The 23,181-nt window shown below is 31.5% G+C and overlaps 3 protein-coding genes across 3 annotated transcripts; all 3 read right to left on the reverse strand.

Annotated features, from left to right (window-relative positions):
* Positions 1–1,871: 1,871 nt before the first annotated feature.
* On the reverse strand, positions 1,872–3,497 carry LOC114375334. Its single transcript, XM_028333111.1, has 5 exons — positions 3,302–3,497; positions 2,985–3,061; positions 2,725–2,836; positions 2,465–2,607; positions 1,872–2,122 (listed from the first exon to the last, which is right to left on the reverse strand). The coding sequence occupies exons 1-4, from the start codon at positions 3,382–3,384 to the stop codon at positions 2,490–2,492; spliced, it is 390 nt and encodes a 129-aa protein (XP_028188912.1). The 5' UTR covers positions 3,385–3,497; the 3' UTR covers positions 1,872–2,122; positions 2,465–2,489.
* Positions 3,498–5,226: 1,729 nt separating this feature from the next.
* Positions 5,227–8,973, reverse strand: LOC114374350. Its single transcript, XM_028331992.1, has 4 exons — positions 8,675–8,973; positions 8,506–8,582; positions 6,366–6,477; positions 5,227–5,504 (listed from the first exon to the last, which is right to left on the reverse strand). Exons 1-4 carry the CDS (start codon positions 8,920–8,922, stop codon positions 5,375–5,377), a joined length of 567 nt encoding a protein of 188 aa, XP_028187793.1. The 5' UTR covers positions 8,923–8,973; the 3' UTR covers positions 5,227–5,374.
* Positions 8,974–12,153: 3,180 nt separating this feature from the next.
* Positions 12,154–15,982, reverse strand: LOC114377107 (protein CHUP1, chloroplastic-like). The gene is made up of 6 exons (XM_028335502.1): positions 14,622–15,982; positions 14,097–14,228; positions 13,790–13,971; positions 13,573–13,684; positions 12,702–12,836; positions 12,154–12,594 (listed from the first exon to the last, which is right to left on the reverse strand). The coding sequence occupies exons 1-6, from the start codon at positions 15,783–15,785 to the stop codon at positions 12,469–12,471; spliced, it is 1,851 nt and encodes a 616-aa protein (XP_028191303.1). The 5' UTR covers positions 15,786–15,982; the 3' UTR covers positions 12,154–12,468.
* Between the last annotated feature and the right edge of the window lie 7,199 nt (positions 15,983–23,181).

Below are 23,181 nucleotides of genomic sequence, written 5' to 3' on the forward strand. Positions count from 1 at the left end.
TCTTTAAATATTTTTGTTCTCTCTCTTGAAATGTTGTATTATAAATAATATAAAAAATTTTAAAAAAGAGTTGCAAGTAAAATAAAATCATTCTATTCAAACGGGAGAAATAGAGAAAATAAAAAATAATTATAATTAAATTTTCCATCAATAATAGATAAGACTCAAGGTAACCAGAAAATTAATGCAAAAAATCACAATCTGGTTATTTAATAAATGACAAGATATGGTATTTAATATTCACACTATTCATTATAAATCAAAAGTAATAAAATCTTGAACATCTGAATTTTTCAAATATTAAAAAATATAGAAAATAATATATAAGTCTAAAAGACTTTTTTACATTATTATTCGACTACAGATATATGTTAATGTATAATAGATGATTTATTAAGTTTTATAAAAGATTAAATATAGGTTCTTGCTCACCAGTTAAAAGAAGTAATCAACAATGCAAATTTACACGTTTCAATCAATTTATTTATTTTTAATTTCTTGACCAATCAATCACAATTTGCCTTAAATCTATATTAAAAAAAAAAAAAACAAAAAAACTGCTTGATAGTGTAGTAAAGTTGGGAACCGTCATTTCCCGGTGCCAGTTGCTATGCACCCGTTACTGATAAATGCGGAATTTCCGTAAATCTGTTACACTCTCAAACACTCGCAAAAACCCTCACCCTATTTATTCACTCCTTCAATCCCAAACCCAAACAATAGAGAGGAAGAGAAACACTGAATTTCCAATTCCGGCGACGATGACGGTCCTACCGCCGGCGACCACCGACGCCGTCGACGACGACGCGCAGATCGCGTTCGCCAAGAGACGCTGCATGTCCTTCTGCATTCATTGCTTCCCCTCGTCGTGGTGGCAGAATCTGCGGTCGCCGGCGAACAGCAAGGACCGGTGGTGGTGGTGGTGCAGGCGGTGGAACGCGTTCGTTCGCCGCTTCAGAAGCAACGACTACAAGAAGCACTGCTCCTTCCGCTACGATCCGCTCAGTTACGCGCTCAACTTCGACGATGGAATCGCCGCCGAAGAGGACGGTTGCGGATACAAAGGCTTCTCCGCGCGCTTTGCCTCCGCTCCGCCGGAAAACAAAACAAAATGATTGAGCATGTTACCTAATGCATGGTTAACTAGGAAATGATGTTTCTTCCGGCATTTCAATCTCATCATTACATTTTCCATGCATGGCATACGAATTCCCTATTTCATAGAGTCTTTCATCTCTATGAAATGTTGTCGAACTATTGGCGATCAAAATTGTCATCCCTTAGATTATGGGGTTGAATCAAGCTCATGCTTTTACGAAAAGATTCATAAGTCAAAGTCAAGTTGCAAAAATTGAGGAGGCAAAAGATGAATCGGATTGACAGAGCTCCAAACTAAGTTAACTTGGGATTGTATTAATGATTGATAAACAATGATATTGAATCTTTCATATTAATATAAAAATTTGCAAATTTTAGTTTAGTAAGTCTTATTTCATAAAGTTTATCCCTATATTGATATAGGTATAAAATCACAGAAATTTGTTAAAACATATTTTTAAGAATTTGTTTTCATCTTCTAAATATGAATAGTGTGTTAGGAAACTCATTAAGAATAGAAGAATTGCAATTGAGATATAAAAGTTATAATTATTAACATCTAAAAATCAAATATCTGAAATATAGATAGAAAATCACATCTGAGACTTGAAATCAGACACACTACTTAGTAATTATAGTACTATCATTATTACAGATATGGATCCTCTACAGTTGAAAACTAACAGCAGGGGTGCAGTTTAAGCTTTCACCCTACATTAATTTATTTTATTTTTCTATTAATATTTTGTTTAAGGTAAAGTATACATCAATGGTTGAGAAGTATGCAGTTCAAAAATGAACTTCAGATGATCTTTGATCCATTATTACAAACAAACATAGTAAATTCAACCTAACTGACAAAAGTACTAGGTACATTCATGCAGAAACAATGAAAGGATAACACAACTACTCTTAATTAAAATACATATAAAAAAGCTAAAATGCAAACTTTGCCCTCATTGCAGCTTTACTGAAGCAACAAAACTCCAACACACATGCAAGTTCCCCATGGAAATTAAGATTCCTGCAAATCATTTAGGACATATGACCATGGTTAATTAAGTAAACACATTTTCAGCTTACGTTTGAATGATGTGTCCTTACTTCTGATTTGAAGTAAAATTGCCAAGAAAAACTTTGTGCTCATGCAAGAAGCCACAACCACTTTATTTAAGGAATTAACAAAAGTAGAAGTAGAAAGAGTGACACAATGTTAAAGGTTTAAGGGGGTCTAACTCATAATTGAACAAAGTGCATTAATTAAGTACTTGAGTTATTATAAATTTTTGATACCTGTGTTGTTGAATTCTAACCGATAAAAAATTGAAAGTGTGACACATGCAATAAGTAAAAGGATGAAACTAACCAGAGGGATCTAAGATACCAAAAGCCTAGTAGCCAACATATACAGCAGCATTAACAATGTAGCAGTCATCGTTCTTTTCGGCCATTTCTTCAGTTGAGCACACAAGTCCACCATCCACTACTTCAAAGTTCATGATTTGTCCGCTGAAATTTTTAGTTTAAATAGAACTTTTCAGTAACATGCTGTTTCTAAGTATATAACATGGAATAGGAATTTGAGAAGAAAAAAAAATCTTATTTATTTGAGGGGCTTTTACTTACTATGGAAACACAGACTTAATTTTATCCTTGTTCAAGTTTTGTTGCAGAGGATGAGGCACCCCCAGTTTGACATGTAATTTCATGTGATCAGATGTAACACCAGGGATGCTACCTGCACCAAGTTAACTCGAATAAGGAGAATATGTATTTCACTTAAAATCCTTTAAAAAAAATTCATTTAATTGAAAAAATAATATTGATTTGATCTAATGTATAGAATGGCTGAATGGATAAATAATTAAAACCCAATTCAGAAATACCTTTACGGAAAGCTGGAATTGAATTGGCAGAAATTGCATCTCTGCATGCTCTCATTGCGGCAGCTGTTATGTCCTGACTGTTATATATTTTAAGAATAATATTATTTGAGTATATAAAAAATTTGAAGAGAAAGAAAATGTTAGAAACTATCAAATGTAAGTAGGCAAAATAAATGAGACTAAAATTGAGTTTTACAGTAGAGCAGCAATTTTTTTAATTCTCATATTTATATTTCATTAAAAAATTATAGATTTTGGTCTTCACGTTAATCACTAAACTTTATGCTCTAGAAGACTAAAATATTAAAATAGAATACCCATGAAGGTCATAGCCAACACCCATTTCAACAAACAAAAGCTTCATATCTTGTAATGAGCTTCCCTTTAGTCCACCTTCCATTATTGAAGAGATGATTTTGGTGTAGGGAAAAGTTTAACTACTGATTAGAATTGAAACGTTCTTCCTGGGAATTGTAGTTTATAGACCTTAGAAGCACATGTCTATGGGCAATGGAGACAGCTCATAGCTCCTCGTGTGTCTTTGTTGATGTGCCAAATCAACATTGAGATGATACGTGTATGATAAAATATGAGTATAGTCAAATGTGTTGAACACGTAGGATCATGTGACCTAAAAAAGAGATGAATTTAATAAATTTTAAATTGAATTGTAATAAATATATTTGAAATAAACTATTCATTTATTTATAATCTGATAAAAAATATATTAAAAATTAATGTATTTATAACTTATTTAATTAAACATTTTTATGAATGGATGTTTAATTCATTTGTTTAAAATACATAATATTTTATTCTTTAAAAATATTTTTACAAAATAGGGTTTAGTATTTGAACATTTTTTTATGTTCAAACAATATAAAGTTCAGGATCTGTCTCTTACAAAAGTATGCTTAACTAATAAATTTTAGATTATTTGAATTAATGTATTATAAAATATGTTAAATAGTTTATTATCTATTTAATATTAATAAATCAAACTACTTTATAGATTTATATTTTATAGTTAATTAACTTTATAATTGATTGAATACTTAATAAATAAATAAATAAATTGAATTATTATCCTTAAATTATAAGAATGCGTATGTCTTTTTCTACCTTCCAGCTGAGAAGTGTTTCATTCTGTATGTGCCATGTCGTCATTAAACTAGGCCACGTATATATGAAAATGCAACACGTAATTAGGATACACATGAAGGGAGATATACATTAAGTGAGAATCATTTTAATTTTAAGAATATGAAAACTTTAATTCAAAGTTGTACAGTCACATAAAAACAAAAAAAATTCTTAATATTATGTAATTTTTGTATATTTATTATTTAATAAACATTAACATAAGTTATAAAGTTGTATTATTTACATAATATTTTTAAGAACGCAATTTTTTTCTATTTATATATCATATTAACAATCTTATTTCATACTTTTCTCTCTTTTTTCATTATACAAAAAATGGTAAAATTATTATTTAGATCTTTGAACTATTTAGAAATTCTTAAATAGATCCCTATATTTAAGTTCTTAAACATATAAAACATTTTAAAACATTATAAAATAGTTAAGTCCTTAAACTTGTAAATCATTTTTAATTAGACCCCTTTCTCATTTTTGCTAAAAGTTTCATTAACTACTTAATTTAAACATTTTAAAATAATTTAGCTGAGAATTATTTGGAAATTTTCACTTAGCTTTATGAAACGCTAACAAAAATGTTTTCCAAAATCCAATTAAAAGATTTATCCTATTACAAACTTTCAAAGCACAAAGACTTAATTAAAATTCTCCAAATAATTTAGGAACCTACAAATTAATTTAAACAAAAAGAACTATACAAATATAAAAAAACAATTTCTCTAACTTATATATTGTGTTCCAACCATTTAACAAATCTCAATCTCGTGCCTAATTTTATTTTATTTGTAAGTAAGCAAAATATAAAATAGAACTCATCTATTATAATTTATCTTGGTCCAACATTTCTACCAAAAGCTTAAAGGGTTTTAAACTTTACTATTAGTTCTTACGACTTTTCATTAATCGGTAACTTAAAATTTGAGGGTAACATAATAATTTAGAAGAAAATCAAGTGTATAAAAACATAAAATGTTCAATTTTTTTTTTACTTTTGTTAATTCATTACATGTTATACAACTTTTATATAATTATATCCAATATAGGTAGGTAGGTAAAGAATAGTGCTCATGGTAGCTTTCGACAAAACCCAAAAATAACCGAGCAAGAACAGAATTTAGAGAAATGTAGTAATGTACAACTTTGTTATTATGTTATTACACAGCACAAACATGTAGTAATCATCCATTAACACGAGAACAAACAGAGCAAAGCTCTGCAAAACCTGAAAGTTAATAGCCCACATAAACAGCAGCATTCACAATGTAACAATCATCATTCTTGTCACCCATCTCTTCTACAAGTACCCCACTTGAGCATATCAAACCACCATCCACAACTTCAACATTCAAAATTTCTCCACTGCAATGAGGTCAGAAAGTTAGTTCAAAAAGATTACTATATAGAATTGATATGACACATGTTATTATATTGGAAGCAACAAACAACCACATGAACTGAATAACAACTTAACAAGCATTACGTAAAGAAATTATCAAAAGCCCAAGTCAATTATTATAAGTTTATTAGCATCCAAGAACATCAAAATTAAGTTTTGGTTCAAGGCTTCAAGCAAGACTATATAAACTTCAATACAGAATATAAATGACAAAGGCTAGCATGAACAACTTGTGTAAGTGGTTAATTGTGGACCACATTTCTACTATCAGATTCATCTTACCCACACAGCCATATGATGCACCCTCTCCACTAGATTTTTTTCTTCTTCTTTCTCTGGAAATAAACTCCTGCAGCGGTGAGCAGCGGCAAGTTTTTTTTCTGGTGCAGGACAAAAAACAGTAAAGGAGGAGGAAGAGGATGAAAGAAGAAAAAAAATCTAGTGGAGAAGGTGCATCATATGGCTGTGTGGGTGAGATGAATCTGAGGGTCTATAAATGTGATCCACAATAAACTACTTACACGAGTGGTTCATACTAGCCTTCATCAACATAAATAAGGAGATGAAGAATGACTTAGGTTTCTGTTAGTAATGTTTAAGTGTTAACATCCAATAACCAGAGTGCACCAAAAAAAATAGAAACATCCAATAACCAGACATAACAGGGAGATAAAAGATTGAAGTATCACTGTATCACAGTTAATTTTCCAAGAAAAAAAACGTTAATAATATAGGATTTCATATTGATTATAGCCGCATCATCACATATAGAAAACAATAAATGAAAAAATAAGGCACTACTTTCCACGGTTGTGGGTACTTACTAGGGAAATACTGACTTCACTTTCTCAATATCCAAGGAATTCTGGAGGGAATGAGGAACCCCTAGTTTAATCTGCAATTTCATCTGATCAAAACTGACACCAGGAATGGAACCTAAACCAAATTCATCTTATTAGAATTCAAGAAACAAATTTGAACATGTCAAATATCCAAGCATACATTTTTAAAAAATTAATCAACAATGAATAACTATACAGAAAAATCATCATGTAGATTCGAAAAGGGGGAAATTTGGGTCATATTGAACATCTGACTGTAAGGCATGTTCCTAAACTACAGCGCTTATCTAGAGGAAGAGGGATGGAGATCGCGTCAAACTTGGTACTTGACTATTAATTTCTCGCAATAGGAATGATTTCTAAGCATTACAATTAGAACCGAATGAACAAATTACAGTTAGAAAATCTGTAATACAAGCATCATAGAATCAAGTTCAGTAGGAATATTACAATAGTTAGCAAGCAAACTGAGAAATCCTGATTATTTTCTCCTTTGAGCAATCTTTATGTTTATAATAAAATCTACGTTCTCCATCTTGAACATATAGTAGTTGATAAATACAATGCACTTTAAAAAATAAAGTAAATTGGGACAAGCATGTAAAGAGTAAAGAGTAAAGACTAAAGAGGACAGTTTAAAATGATCAAAATTAGTTTTGATTTAGTCCTTAGCACCACAGAACCAAGTATAGTGAGGAATACAAGGGAAAAGGAAGATCTCAGCCCAGAAATCATAAAATGTGTTATCTTTCTAGATGTCAATTTGCAATATATGCCCTATACTAGCATAGGCTAAATTAAACATGCCATGTCCTTGATTCCTTTCACTTTCCTGACCTAGAAAAAAAAATTCATGGAAGTGATTCTTCTATTCCTTTATATTTTGCCCAATATATATCAACAACAACAACAACAACAACGCCTTATCCCACTAGGTGGGGTCAGCTACATGGATCAACTTCCGCCATAATGTTCTATCAAGTACCATACTTCTATCCAAATCATTAAGTTCGAGATCCTTCTTGATAACCTCTCTTATAGTCTTTTTGGGTCTTCCTCTGCCCAAACCACCTAAGTCTATTGCCCAATATATATCATAGGGCGATAAATTACAAGTTTAACTCATAGCCACTATGAAAATAAATACTTGTGAAGATTTTTGCAAGCAACACATGCTAGGGAAAAAAATCCAGAAAACAGAAAACGCTAGCCTTATAGTGTTGAATCTGGATAATAAAGTAACCAATACATTTAAATGCTTTTGTAGGCTATTAATGTTGGAAAAATAACATTCAACAGAAACTCTCTGGCCAAAGAAATTAGAAAGTTAGAAAGTATTATAGCAATTATTATAACACCTGTGTATCAGAATTTTGATAAGAAATGCAAGTGATTCCAAGTAGATATGACCACACATCATGCAAGTCAAAGAACTAGAGACGAGTACCATAAAAGTAGTTCATCGTGTCTAGATGATTGATATGATAAAAGATCCTGAAATATAACAAGATACACTTATTTATACCAGTAATCTAAGCGATGCTTAACACTGTGTCTTATAATAGAATAATAATAACAGCAATATAGAACCGTAACAAGTTACGAAGCATCGACACCTGACACGACACGGACCACTTTGACATGGCTAATATCTAAAGGGTTTTGTTAATCAGTGCTTTAGGACATTGATTAAGAAACTAAAAAGGAAAAAATATTTATTGTGGAGATCAAAGGAGAGCATAAACAAAGTCATTCGTAAGTCGAAACGCAATTTTCCGCATCTCAATAATTTGGTTTTCTTCTTTTAGTTCCTTAAGCAATGTCTCAAGGGCCACTAGTTAGCATTTTTCATGTCTAAAATATAGGACCCACACAGGACATGGCATACAAACACAAACAGAGAGACTCTAATGAAATATGAGTAACACATAACAAAATATCTAAATTGATGGAGTATCATCTTTTTAAACCAACCTTTTTCAAGTGTATTAGTTCTATAACCGCGTGTTCAAGTCAACAAAATATAATTTTTAAATGAGACACCTTTGAACAGTGGCCGTGCTTCATAAGACTAACAAGCTGAACAGTGAGTGAAAAAACCAAAAAGATTAAATATGTATACCTCTGCGGAAAGCAGGGATTGAATTAGAAGAGATTGCATCCCTGCAAGCCCTCATTGCTGCAACCGTTATGTCCTGTCTGTTTCGTGCGTTCCCATGTTAGCAAAACCAAAGAAAGAAAAGAAGAAGAAAAAATAAGGCGAAAAAGTCAAAAGGGCAAAAAAAGAGCACCCATGTTGATCGTAGCCGACACCCATTTCCACGAACAAGAGCTTCATTAGAGGGGATGACGACCCTTTACTCTCTTCACTTCCTTCGACCACTTCCATAGCTCGGGAAATTCCACAAAGTTGAAACTTCGATGAAGGGTGTGAGAATGAAATGGATTTGGGGAAACGTTTGGGGAAGATTTTTGCGCCGAAATCAATGACGGGAAACGATGGAAATCGAAGATTTAGAAGTGAATAGCATTCGGTCATTTCTCCCTTAAGCTTCTTTCTCACAAGCTCAGCCTAAAAAGGTATCAAATCAATGTAGACTTTGATATTCGGGAAAATTACTACTGACCCGATTCCGTTTTTTTCTTTTTCTTTCTGGTTTAATTTTTTTTTTCCTAGTTCATGTTTCGTAAATAATTATTTTATTTATTTTTTAATCAAATTCTAAATTAGTTAAGATTTACCCAAGTATTAAAAAACAAAAAAAGGCCTACGCATTGTAAATCATAATCTTACAATACTTTGTGTCAACTTAATAAGTTGGTTTAACTATTTCTGTCTATTCATTATTATATTTAACAAATTGCAAAATTATTAATTGGAAATTTACATGTTGTCTGATTTAAAATAAATAATATTTTAAAATTTTATTTATTTCAAATTATTTAATGTTTAATAAAATTAAGAATATGTTAATTATATTTTTAATTTTGTATTGTCATACCATTATATCTTGTCATTTGTTATGTATAGTAATTTTTTTAATTTTTATATTAATTATTTAAAAATTATATTTGAAATATTTTCTAGTTTATTGATAATATAAAATATTTATATTAATATTGTATGGGAATTAATTGAAAATATATTAAAGCTTTTATAAGACTTCTAAAAGAAACTTTGTCAGGACAAATCCATTTTGAAAACAATGAATATTCAAACATATCAAGGACAATGATATACCAGAGCAAACAGTAAAATTGTATAAGAGTAAAACATTTAGATCATGGAGTATCAAAAGCAAAGCAGTTAATGAGTTAAGCAAGAAAAATATTAATGAGCAGAAGGAATGTTATACGTTGAATAACCTCAAACTTTGAAATTTGAAAAATTGTTTTACATCAAAGGTGATGTAATGTTCTAAGCAAAACAAAAGTCTTCTTGTTCTTTTCATATTCACTTTCATCAAACTTAAACTTTTAATCTTCTTATTTTTCGGTTTCTCTTCTTCCTACTTCACTTCTTTTTCATCTTTCTCTCCCATTTTGGAACCATCAAAACATAAGTTTAGGGTCATTCAATAATTCTCCTGTAATTTCACATGCACGAGCTAACTCCTAATAACAATTTAACGAAGCTCCAGGAAACTAGCAGCCAATAGATTTAGACAATACTTATGATCATCAAGATGTTGACAAAATATTATGCTTGATCTTCATGAACAACTTCTAGTTTCTCAAAAAAATGTTGAGCTTTAGGGTTTGTTGCATAACCTATTAAGCGTAGGAAATAGGTAATAAAATGCGAAAATGTTTCAATAAATGAATCAAATTCAGTAATGTAGATGACTGGATAGGGTTAGCATAGGGCAAAAGATGGTCTAGTTTAGTGAAAGACGTGGACAAAATGTGTTGAGGGAATATCAAATTTTTTGGGTTTGAAAATAATTTTGTAAAACTATGAATCAATAAAAAAAATGCAGAGGTTATGAAAAGAGTGCAAAAAAAAATAAATTGTAAAGGTGAAGCAACAAAAAAACAATTAATCTTATAGAAAAACATTGGACTGAGACAGTATGATTGATAGAGCCATAGAGGCAAGCAATGTGGAATTTGGAAGCAACTTCTATGCAAGGTGGCACTGCCTCATTGTGAAACAACAACATAGCACACTTCATTTCTGTTGGCTTCTCCATCTTGAGCAACACCTAGCAAATTCCATATATTTCTCGAATGCAACAGTAAACTTTATTATTTGTGCAAAAGGAAATACATTATGTAGATGTTATAACGGATTGATGATATATATATATATATATATATATATATATATATATATATATATATATTAATGTATGTAAACAAATATTGAAGTGGGAAATTTTCAAGATAGTTATTGAGGAGTTAGATGTAGGTCATGATAGTTATGATCGACTCGGAATAAATATCAATTTTCACCATTCTTAATTTATTTATACAGCATATTTGAATAATTATATAACATTCTATAAATTAATTCCTAAAATGTCTATCACAACCCAAAATATATTTATAAAATTAATTTTATTTCATGCTTAGTTAAACTAATTTCCAAAAATATCAATAAGTCATTGATCTGAATGGCTGAATTCTATCTTATTAAACAAGATATCGGATTCGAACTTTCTGAATGAAAAAAAATATATGATTAAAAAAAAAGACCCACTAGTAATAGTCAGTTTACATAGATTAATCATCAATAAAGTCGATAATTATTTCGTACCAATGTCATGTTAATCCAAGCGAGAACTAATATTCAGAAATTATACCAACATTCAGATACATATTCCAAATTTTAATTCCCGAAAGAAGTAATGTTTATCGAAGAAATACTAAAAACGCGAAAAGAAGTAATATTAGTAGTAATGGTATACAAGTGAAAAGGGGTATGCAAGAAGCAACACCCAACTAGTAAAGCTTGCTTACTTGAATGTGGTCTGCCCAATTAGGGGTTCTGTTTTTGTTTTTTTAGGTTATTTTTAACCCAACCAGCAATTCCTCGCAGTAGTGGCAGTACAATTATTGCATACGGGGTTTTCTGGATCAAAGAGGGAATCATAACTCACAAGGTGTACTACAAAAGAAACCACATCCGAAGGGGGTGCAGAAAATTCTGGAATAAACTTTTTTTTTTTGGTGAATGAATTATGGAACAATAATCACAGTATCTTGGTATATTTTTTTATCCGTGATTATTAATTATTAATTTTTTGTTAGCAGAAAAGATCAAATTGATGACATTTTTCTTCTTTTTTTTTTCTTCTCAAGGACTCAACCAACCTTAGATCTCCTTATATCTTTAGACACATCTATGACAAGAAAACTGAGTTAGGCTCAGTCTGTTAAGTGGAAATGAAAGTTTGAAATTTGTTGATATATCATTATCCTTTTACCTATATTATTAATCATCTTATCGTAGGGATAAAGTTCATCTATGAAATTCATGCAAAACATCTCTTAAATACGAGCGCATTCAGGAAAGCGTCTCTTTCTAAGGCCAGCCCAGGCCAATGGGGAAAAAATCTTCTAACTTTCGTGTTTCGTAACGTAACATAAAATTTGCTGATGGAAAACGACATCGCCTACAACCGAAGTTACCAAACATATCTGTGCACTTATAATAGAAAAGAAAATAAATAAAGATGGTGACGAAATTAATTTATTTGCAGTAAAAGAAAAACCAGTGATAATGGAACAAACCTAAAAAAAACACTAAATTGCAGGATTTGGGTTAGAGAAGCGAATTTTTCAAGTAAATTCAATTCAGCACGTACCAAATTGGAAACAAATTTGTATAGTATCTTGTTTCCCGGCAAATAATTTACTACCTTCGACTTGGAGTGAATTCGCAACAGCAACATGTGCTAGAATGGAACCGGATTAGCATTTTTTCCAGTAATGAATGGATGAATCATGAATTATGAATGTGTTCTACACTTTTAAGGATGGCTAATACTATTTGCCATTCTATTCACAAAATACAGAAAAAACAATAGGGGAGGGGGGAGTGCGGCGCAACTAATTCTCTGAAGCTGAGTTTGCTCCAGCATTAGCATGTGGCAGACCTGCAAAATAATTTCTGTTGCTGGCTGTGACATTGAACATGGCACGACCTCGCTTTATCTCTCAACTCTTGAAACGCCCTCATTGTCTCCACATCAAAACCTCCAGCAAACTGCAACAGGTCATAACAGCCCTTTATTCTTATCGAGAAATGCTAGGAATACACTCTTTTAGTAATATGTCATTTTCGTACCAAACATGTTGGGAAAAAAAATTTACCTGATGTACTCGGAATGCAAATCTAACTCCTTGGACAATAAGCTCTTCTTCTTCAGGCCCACCACCACCTGTTTCAAGCTCAGCAGAGACTCTCTTCATATACTTCATGGCCAATTTTACAGATGCCAGCTTGATCTGTCACAATTTAACATTGCAGGTACAATAAATGAAATCAGCTAACCCAATATTCTTCTTCACTTGGTAGTAAGAAAATTAGTAATAGCAATCTACTGTGAGTGAGGTAATGCTTTATCCATTCTTCTGCACATGCATGTGACATTTATTCATATATAGGCAACCATATCATATGGGTCTTTTATTTCGTTCTTCATATAAATATTTAAAACATAAAGTTCCAGATGGGCAAAGAGAATTTCCCTTAAAAGATGAAGCAGACAAACAAATAGACTGTAGTCTGTAGAGATCTGGGACTTCCATGTGCTTGTGCAGATCAGCACAAAGAAATAGAAGTCGAAGTCCTATCAGCAAAGAGAACCATTTCTATGACATTTCGCTATCAGCTAATTTGTCTACATTCAGCAATGTGGTAAAGTTTGGCTAATTTTTGAAAAGAAGAATAACAGTTTGGTTGGGTCAATCCAACACAAATGATTTAATTACAAACCTTTTATATTAACTTATGAGCGGGACCATTTCCATTTACCACTATTATTTCAATAAAGATTATGGGCTAACACGACCTCTTGCCCATTATTCAAATAATTCGAAAGATTTTGGACCATCTTGTGTATTATGTTAACCTATAACCTATTAACCTATGACCCTATGTGTATTATATTAACCTATAACTGATGCTATATCTGGAGCCTGCAGCTACTATCAAACATAATATATCTTTAATGGAAATTACCTGGCTGACATAACCACTATCAAGCATCCAATCCACAGGAATTTGGAACACTTTGTATCTCTTTGTTGCCGATTCTCTCATTCTTGAGATATTGTAAATCCCATGTTCTAATCTGTCATGATCATTTAAGAAAAATTTACATTAGAGAGTGCTCACATGAAATTTAATTGACATTGAATAAGTAAGGTAAATGGGGACAATTAACAAGTTGACGCACTTTTCTAAGAGAGTCTGCATCTTCTTAAGAGCAGGACCACACAGCTGCCGAGGATCATCCCTGAAAGACGAAGCCTCAGATACCAACTTCTTCAGATCACAATAACCAAACGCAGCTTCACGCAAAGCATCAGCCTTCTGCTCTGGCCAATCGAAGTGTTTCAGTACTGCCCTTTCATCCACCTTAAACAACAAAAACAGACAAATCATGTAAACAATATAAAATATTTTTTTTATAATTTTAAAATCTTCAAGCAAATGAAATAAAAAAACACAAGTAACTTTATACAATTAAGAATTAAAAGTACCAAATAAGAGAGTTCGTCGTCAAGCCATTTGACAAAAGGTACCACATCTTCAATGTCCGTGAATGCTGCACTCTCCACCTCTTTGATCAGGTATCTAATAAAGTCTCCTTGTGTTTCTACATCTGTTTTTATCTGTAAAAACAAACAATGTTAATAATACTGACCAGACAGTACCTGAAAGATCCATAATTAACGCTAAGTTGTTGAATATTATTAAGCTCTAACCAGTTACTAATCAGCTAAAAACTAAGTTTGTTGACTTAATTGACTATTAGTGACACTAGGTTTCAGTAATTGGAGAATCTTTTCTTCCCTCTTTGACATGGAACTCCACAAAATGACATAATTTGGGGGCATATTTACGATATTGGGCATGCAAATTTCGAATCAGATTACTGTCTTGTCTACAAAGAAATCCAATTCAAAATAAAGCAAGAAAAGCGACTTCACATGTCAGCAGACAGTGACATAATAAATGGACAGTGGCAAACTCGTAATTATACGGCCAAATTCACGTGCACTTACCGCCAACAAGTGAGTCGAACGGTTCTCGATCTCGCCGATCATGTCACGAGCGTTCGCCGTCGCCAGCACCTCCGCGGCGGAGGCAGAGTCCCGCCGCGAATGCGAGTCCCTCCGCATCAGCGAGTGGTAAAACTCCACCACCTCTGGCACTCTCCGCACCTTCGCCGGAACTTCTCTACCGGCCTTCGGCAGCGGAGGCGGTGGAGGAGGAGGCGCCGCCGCCGCCTTCGACACAAGCTTCTTCGGAGGTGGCGGTGGCGGAGGCGGTAAGGCCTTCATCGGCGGAGGAGGAGGCGGCGGCGGAATCCTACGCTCTGTTTCGCCGGAGGAACCACTCGACGGCGAAGAAGTCGAAGGTTTCGGTGGAGGATTCGGAACACGTGGCGCGCGTGACCTAACCGAACCAGACAGAACCGAGTCAGAGCAATCAACGAGTTCCTCGGAGTTACACCGCGAGTGCAGTGGCCTTTCAGAAATTTCTGAAACCTCTCTTTTCAAATTCCCGCTTCCGAGATCCGACGCGGTTTTCTTCAAACTCCTCATCAGATTCGACCTAAACGAAACCTCCACAAGCTTCTGTGTAGCTTCTTCTTGCTCGTGACTCTCCAATGCCTCTGTTCTGTTGCTGCTACTGTTACTACCAATAAACGACGCCGTTTTCTTGAACTCTATTATGTCCTCTTCCAGCGCTTTGATTTTTCTCTCGTTCTCATTTTTCTCTTCTTCCGCTTTCACCTTCAGTTCCTGCAATTCCTTTCTCAACCTCTCGTTCTCCGATTCCGCTTCTTCCGCTCTTCTTCTGCTCCTTTCGATTTCACTTTCCCTCGCTGTGATCTCGTTCTCCAGAACGGGAACAATGGCGATGGACTCCTTCAGCAGCTTGTGCTCCAGCAGCTCCGTCTTCAGGCGCGACTCGCTCTCCCGGAGATCCTCCACCAGCCGGAGGAGCTCTGCCACGTCCGGCGGCCGCGGCTGCACCTGAGCGGAGGAGCGCGGGAAGTAAGCGCCGAACGAGCGAGAGAAAGAGGACTTGTGAGAAGAAGACTTCGCGGTGGTGGACGGAGAAGCAGGAGGAGGCTGCTTCTTCTGCGGCGGAGGAGTAGTGTGCGGCGCCGCCGGCGACTTCTGAAACCCCATTGCTACTCTTACCTTACCGGCAACCATGCTTTTATTTATTTATATTTATCTATTTTTCTTCAGTGTTTAGAGTTCAAGAATCTCGTAAGAGTTTTAAACATGACAAAGACGACGTCGTTGTCTTGTGTAGATAGATAGATAGAGTAGCACAGAGAGAACGAATGGTGTTAAAGAGGGAGAAGAGAAATTAAGGGCACAGTAAACGATGAACGGTCTTCTCTTCTTGGATCCTTTTTGAGGAAAAAAAGGAGAAATAAAATATTAATGAAAGTTATTCTAAATATTGTTAAAGACAATATAGAACAAGTTTGAAAAAGTAATAATGTTGTCCAAGTAGATGTGGATCAGTGTTGTGTAGTGTCTGTATTCGAGTTATCGTGTCGTGCATTTATTATTTGGTTGAGTCTAGTTTGAAGGGAACTAAGTAGTAAGAGGGACTTGAATTTGAGAACGGTCGTGTAACGGTTCGTTTTATGACTTTTGGTTTCGTATGTTTATTTTTATCTGTTTGTAACGGTTTGATCTTCAACGAGATTCGGAGTAATGTGTAGTGTGTCGTGATATTATCGCCATTTATCGTGGTTGTTGCGTTGAGCTAGTCAAAAGGTGTCAACTGATGACGGGTGGTTAACCTTCTGGTAGATGGGGTGGGTTATCGTTCAAATGGACACTAATTTTTTTAATTACCCTAATTAAGGTATTAGGTTTTTCAATGTTCAATGGTGCCTAAAATGTTTTTATAAGTTTTAATCCTTTTAACTGATTTTTTAATAGTAATTTTTTTTCTTTTTACTTTATGTTAATAAGCATTGATGTAATAAGAAATTAACAAAACAAAATTAGACATGCTTTTATTAGGAAAAAAAATACTTATTGAGTAAAGGATCACTTTGCTCCCTAGCCTTGTAGAACATTGTTATATTAGTTCCTAAATTGAAGGTAATTAAAGAAAGGACCTTAAAGTGTATATCGATAATCACACATAAGTTCAAAATTCTCAAAAAAAAAATAGAGTAATAATGACGTACATTTAAGGATTAAGTAAAAGGAAGTAGTTAAATTTAGGGATTTATTTGATATCTCTTGGACTTATTTAACATTCTCTTAATTTTATAGACTAACGTAACAATACCAACTAATTTAAAAGACTAAAGTGGTTGATTTTGGTAATTGACTAAAGTGGTTGTTTATTCAATATTTCTTACACAAAATTATTTAATGATAATTTTTAAGTAATATCACATATCTTATAGATATGTAAAAAAAATGTTTTTTAATTCAAAATTAAAATAATTATTCATTTACTAGAAAGTGTGTTATTACGGATATTGTGAAGAAAAATAGGGAGTTGTAAGAAACTATATAAGTTGGAAATAAAACAACAATTAATTTGTTGTTTATTTAAAAAAAATCCATATAAATGGATTCAACATTAAATAAGGGTTTAATTAGAAGAAAGTAAAACGGTTTGAATTAAGAATATAGTTTTAGCAATAAGTCAAGACAATTATGGTTTTCCTTTTTAAAAAATGTAGTTTTAGGTTGCAAAGGTTATTGAAAGATGTTTATGTAATAATGACTGATAAAGCAATGATGACGATTTTGAATTTATTGAAAGATGTATTTAAATATGCAAAAGTTCATTATTCATTTTATGAGAAAAATAAGGTGATTTACAAGTTTGATCTTAATTACACCAAGATAGATGCATGCTCGAAAAATTGCATGTTGTATTGGAAAGAAGAAATTTTTTTGGAGATTTGTAGATATTGTAAAGGTTTTATATTACTTTCCCTTGAAACCAAGGTTGCAAAGGTTATTCGTGTGTCCCAAAACAACAATGTCTATGTGATGACTTGTTTTAAATAGTAACAAGATGGATTGTTGAGGCATTTACGAGATGCTTAAGCATAAAAATGTTTGGATCAATGTCACCTTAAATTTGCTTTAGAACTTAAAAATGTCTACCTTAAGCCTTGCAATTGATGGCTTTGGTCTCTACTGTATCATGAATAAGCTATAGTATATTGCTGGTGATTCTAATTCCAAACAATCAACCTTCTTTAGGAGTGCATGAAGCAATCTTCTTTGATTATTTCCATTATTAATCAATCTAATGTCGAGGAATAATATAGGTGTCTACATGCAATCTCTAATATCAAGGAGTTGAATGAGCTATTGGCAAAAGGGAGGAAACTTATGGTTCTTCTTTGAAAGAAATATTTAGAATGCGAGCGATTCACATGTGAACAATTAGTTATTTCCTTGGACTGTATACTCTATCTAGTTGGAATACTTATACTAGCTATGTTGGTCCAACTTGAAATTTTGATGCTTTTTCTTTGTCTATTAAGATGTAGTAACAAATGATGTATCATGGGTCATCAACAATTTTTGGAGATGGGTCATAAATTTATATTAAAGAAAAAACACTTTGATGGCATAAATGACAAAAGGGTGCACCAATTTTTTTTTATTTGGGTAAGAAACTTTGGAACAACTTGATGTCATGAATACAACCTTTGAAAGCAACCTTGTGTCAAATAGTAAAGGGAAGTGAAATGGTGAAGATGAAACACCAAAGCAAAGGAAAAAGATGAGCATATTTTTTAACCTTCTTTATTGGAAGGATAACTTTTTGTCATATCCTTGATGTTATCCATATTGAGAAGAATGCTTGTGATAAGGTGTTATATACATTACTTTAAGATGGAAAATCAAAAGATCATCTTTAAGGTCGTTGAATCTAAAAAAATAGTTACAAAATAAGATCTTTGACCAAATAAAAATGAAAAAAAAAATATTTCTTTATTGTTTACAATGATAAAAGAATGAATAAAGATATTTTCCATTACATTAAAGAATGTAAAGATTTCAAATTGTTACTCAAGAAACAAATATCGTGGCATTAATGATCAAAACTCTAGGATATTTAGACTTTAGAGACATGATTGTCACATGCTCATGCAACATTACATTCAATGACAATACACAATGTTTTACCTGACTAAGTGATAGTAGTTAGGGACGGATCCAAAACTTTGTTAAAGGAAGGACTATATTTTTTTTTCATTTTGTGATCTAGAGCAACAATAATTATAAAAAAATTACTTTTAAAAAAACTGAAATATTAATTTGTAGAAAGTAGGGACAGGAAGTGGAGTAAAAGGTGTATTGTTTACTAATTTGTATAATGATGTAAATAGAGATAAAGAGAATGGATATTAGTTAATAAAAAAATGTTAAAATGTAATTTTTGTCTTCTTATTTTTTATTAAATATGTGATTTTAGTCTCTTTATTTTTTAATTAAAACATTTTATCTCTCACTTTTAAAAATTTGTAATTTTAGTTCATTTTTTAATGTCAAACTTTATTATGTACTTTTTTTAATAAATTAAGTTTGTTAACAATAAAATAATTTTAAAAAAAAATATTTGTCATGTGAATAATAAATAAACACATGTTAGTCAACATTTATAGAGTACATAGATCCATGTTTGAAATTGATCACAAGAACCAAAATTGTGGATTTTTCAAAAATGGAGAATGAAATGTCTCAATTAAAAAATGAGAGACTAAAATCATGAACTTTTTAAAAGTGAAAGATGAAATGTCTTAATTACAAAATATAGAGACTAAAATCATAGATTTAAGAAAATAGGAGAACGAAAATTATATTTTAGCCTAAAAATATATATAAGATCAATTTAATCGATATGATTGCCAAAAAAAAAAAAAAAAAATAATCTCATATAATTGCACAATCTTTATTATTACACTATCACATGTGGGATCAGTCAAAAAAATCTTATAATTAAGTAATCATGTTAACATGAATATATGTGTAAAAAAAATTGTAGAATTCATCATCTGAGAGGTTTCAAGAAGCTAGAGGGAAAATAACTCTCAGAAAAAATCTATCTTATTCATTCTTATTTTTTAATAGGGAAAAAACTAGTTTATATAAAAGTGAGAAGGTAAGTCACTAATAAGACTAAGAGCAAGGAAAAATAATGTACTTGTTTTCTAACTAATTAACAAAACCAAAAATGGTATATAGCAAACTAAGTTACAATTACTTTAATAATAATAAGATCCCGTGAGAGGGGGGACTAGGACCCCTGGTTGCCTCCTTCTATCCATCCTTGACTGTAATGTCAGTAGAATTTTGCTCATGCTCAACCAGTTTGTTCGATAAAAGATTAAATGTCTCAAATCTTGACAAGCTACAACATCAAACTGTGCTCACTCTTTGCCATTTGAAAATCCTATTACCCATAACGATGGTCCATTTAACTTGTCATGTTCTTAAAGAAGGGAAATTAGGAGGGCCAGTGTATAATCATTGGATGCATCCAATTGAGAGGTAAATACATTTGGTTGTGCTTAACTCACTTTTTTAAAGAAAATATTGATTAATAGGGTGTTAGGATATTTGAATGAAGTGTAAGTGAAGCTTATGTTGATGAAGGGTCTATTTGGATGAAGAGACTCACAATTGCATTTTGTACAAAATATGGCACAACTAGAGTTTTTTATTATCAACAAAATAGTATACATACGTAATTAAAAGGCATAGGGGGTACCTAGAACCCACATACATCAACCAAGGTTAGCTTCTATTAATTTACTCCAACAAGCCTAGAAAGTGGTACAACTAGATAGGTCAATAAGGCTATTGGATGAAGAGACTCACAATTTTTACTCATTATATGAAGAAGAGTCAAGGTTGTATCGAAATTAACGTGTTGATGATCGTCCTAATGATAGTGATACTTCTCTAATCAATTCTCCTAGGAAATTTATCAACACAAACACATTAATATTTGCTACTAAATTGTCCAAAAGTCTAATCATGTGTTCAGTAAGTATTTGAATATATTATATTTGGTAAAAATATGAGTCTTGCCATATATTAAATTTAACATATGATATTCTTTTGTGATAGTGAGTTAAAAAAAATGATTAAGAGGAGGATAAAAACACAGACTTTTACGTACAAAGTTGAAAAATAGTAAGTAAAAAATTTACAGTAAAGTTTTTTCATCAGGTAAGTTTAAAAATAATTTAACGTGAAATTATATTTTACTTTCGTGACTAATATGATTTCTTAATAAGGTTATAAATCTAAACATTACAAATGTTGTTCTAGATGAAATAAAGTATCTAGTTAAGGGCTTGATGTAAATTGCTAGAAGATATATATTACATATGACATTAATGAGTATAAATTTAGAACAATGGGTCAAGATGAAGGTTTATAAACTCAACAATGGAGTTTTTCTAACTTCAAACACATCATGTTTTGCAAGTAATGCTGAGGAAAAAATGAGGGTATATAGCATATTTGTCATATTACGGAAAGTTGGAAGACATAATTGAGCTTTATGGGTTTTTTTAAGGTTATTCTCTTTAGGTGCAAGTGGACAGATATCACATGTCTTAGAGGATTAAGAAATGATGTTTAGCAATTTGCTTTGATGAATTCCTCTCAATGTATTCGCTCAGGTGAATGTGAGGAACATGATTGTGAGGAACATGACCCGTATATTGGAGCTTCAGAGCACAATTGGTGTATTATTTTAATTATAAGCTAAATAAATGCTGAAATGCTGTTGTTTACGTTATGCCTAAGAATTTAAATGATACCGAAGAAGTTGGAGAAGATATTACGCTTGAACTTGTATCTTTGGTTATGGTTATTGTTGAATGATATGTTTAAATTCTCTTTAATCATTTGTTAGTTTAAATGCCAAAAACTTATAAAATTTGTCAAATATTAAGCAAGTTTTTGGGAGAATCATATCTTTTACTTATCCAATATTACTTGACAATTTAATATGTTTGTCAATAAGTCAACAATTATCATTAAATAAAATAAATAATATAATATAAAAAAAATATCTAGGAGGAATGAGTGAAAAACATAAATAATAAAAAAATATTTAAAAAGTGTAATAAATAAATTTAATAAATATTTTAAGGATAAAAATAAAATAAAATAGAATGTTTGTCAATTTTTATATTTGAATAAAAGATTAATCACATTTGTGTGTGATTGCTGCTCATTCAATGAAATTTTTTACATGATTAAAATCAAATAGATATTATCTTAGATAGGTCCTTTCACATGTGAATCAAAGTCTTCCATCAATGTATCAACTCTTTGAATTATAGAAAAATATTAATATATATAATAATACATTTTGTCTTATTTAATAATAAAAAAATAAGAAAATGTTCTCGTTAATAAACGAAATCTTGATATTTCTCTTTCTTTTATTTTTTTTAAAGATTTTCTCCCTTTTCTCTTTAGCATAACAGGTTATTTAATTATCCTAATTATCTTGAAACATTCTTTAGAGCCTGTGCGTAATATTCTATATCAAACCAGCTCATTTCTAATATATTAGATTGGTTCTGTTCATGGCTTAAGAATACATTCATTATTTCTCGTTTCAATAATAATACCAGCTTACACGTCATCTTCGTTTTGATAAAAGTCATATGGCCATCTTAATTAGTATTGCATGAGCAATTTAATTAGTATACGTAGAAACATTTTTGGACCAACTTAATCTAAAAAAACTGTGCGTGGATTAATTTTGGGAAAAAAATGTTTTCATAATCATTGTATATATATACTTGATTATTAATTATATAAGCAATAAGTTTTATGTTCTGATATGTTAGGTGAATATTATAATAATTTATTTCATTTAAATTATGAAAAATTTATATATATATATATATATATATATCATAATAAAACATTATATAATATAAATTACGTACAAACATGCTTAAATAATACAATTTAGATTTTTCATTAATTAATCAAATTATAATCTTTTAAAATAATCTAGTTCAAAATGCTCTAACTTGGATAACGCGCATCATTATTTTAACAGAATTGAATTTGGTGTTGGATTTTAAAATATAGGGGATTACCATGAAATAAACGAATTATTTTCAAGAACTGAAGTTAATATTAATTTCAGGGAATTGATATTGAGTTTTTAAAATCGTGTGAATAAAATAAAATTTCGGGACCTAACTAGTTTTTAATTCTTTTTTTAAAAAAAAAAAAAACTTTTGTTGGTAAGTGGCCTAATGGTAATGAGCAAGATTTCACCATCTGAATAGAGAAAAGAAAAGAAAAAGACGAAGAGAGTTGTTTTCATACTTCAGCCTTTTTTGTATAGACTTACCAATTGCTGCAGCAATGTCTAGTTGGAAAATTTCGTCATATTTCCAAGACAATGCACTTGACATATGTATAATAGGCTACAAGCATCTTAGAGTCTACCAATGGTAATTTTTCAACCACCAATAATATTAGGTGAGAAGTTGTGTATGAATTTATCATGTGAAGCATTGCTTTGGAATTACACTGGGATATATGTTACATCATTCTCACT

The sequence above is a fragment of the Glycine soja genome, chromosome 11, assembly GCF_004193775.1.
Source record: "Glycine soja cultivar W05 chromosome 11, ASM419377v2, whole genome shotgun sequence".
Lineage (NCBI taxonomy): Eukaryota > Viridiplantae > Streptophyta > Magnoliopsida > Fabales > Fabaceae > Glycine > Glycine soja.

What these genes read in the sequence shown, in the direction of transcription:
- LOC114374350 (XM_028331992.1), bottom strand. Translation starts at nt 8,922, where the DNA reads ATGACCGAATGCTATTCACTTCTAAATCTTCGATTTCCATCGTTTCCC. An exon ending in GTCGGCTACGATCAACATGG is followed by an intron (nt 8,583 to 8,674) that starts GTGCTCTTTTTT and finishes CGCACGAAACAG; the next exon opens with ACAGGACATAACGGTTGCAG. An exon ending in GTGAAGTCAGTATTTCCCTA is followed by an intron (nt 5,505 to 6,365) that starts GTAAGTACCCAC and finishes ACCTCATTGCAG; the next exon opens with TGGAGAAATTTTGAATGTTG.
- LOC114375334 (XM_028333111.1), bottom strand. Translation starts at nt 3,384, where the DNA reads ATGGAAGGTGGACTAAAGGGAAGCTCATTACAAGATATGAAGCTTTTG. An exon ending in GTTGGCTATGACCTTCATGG is followed by an intron (nt 3,062 to 3,301) that starts GTATTCTATTTT and finishes AATATATAACAG; the next exon opens with TCAGGACATAACAGCTGCCG. An exon ending in AATTCCAGCTTTCCGTAAAG is followed by an intron (nt 2,837 to 2,984) that starts GTATTTCTGAAT and finishes AACTTGGTGCAG; the next exon opens with GTAGCATCCCTGGTGTTACA.
- LOC114377107 (XM_028335502.1), bottom strand. Translation starts at nt 15,785, where the DNA reads ATGGTTGCCGGTAAGGTAAGAGTAGCAATGGGGTTTCAGAAGTCGCCG. An exon ending in ATGCAGACTCTCTTAGAAAA is followed by an intron (nt 13,685 to 13,789) that starts GTGCGTCAACTT and finishes TGATCATGACAG; the next exon opens with ATTAGAACATGGGATTTACA. An exon ending in ATAGTGGTTATGTCAGCCAG is followed by an intron (nt 12,837 to 13,572) that starts GTAATTTCCATT and finishes AAATTGTGACAG; the next exon opens with ATCAAGCTGGCATCTGTAAA.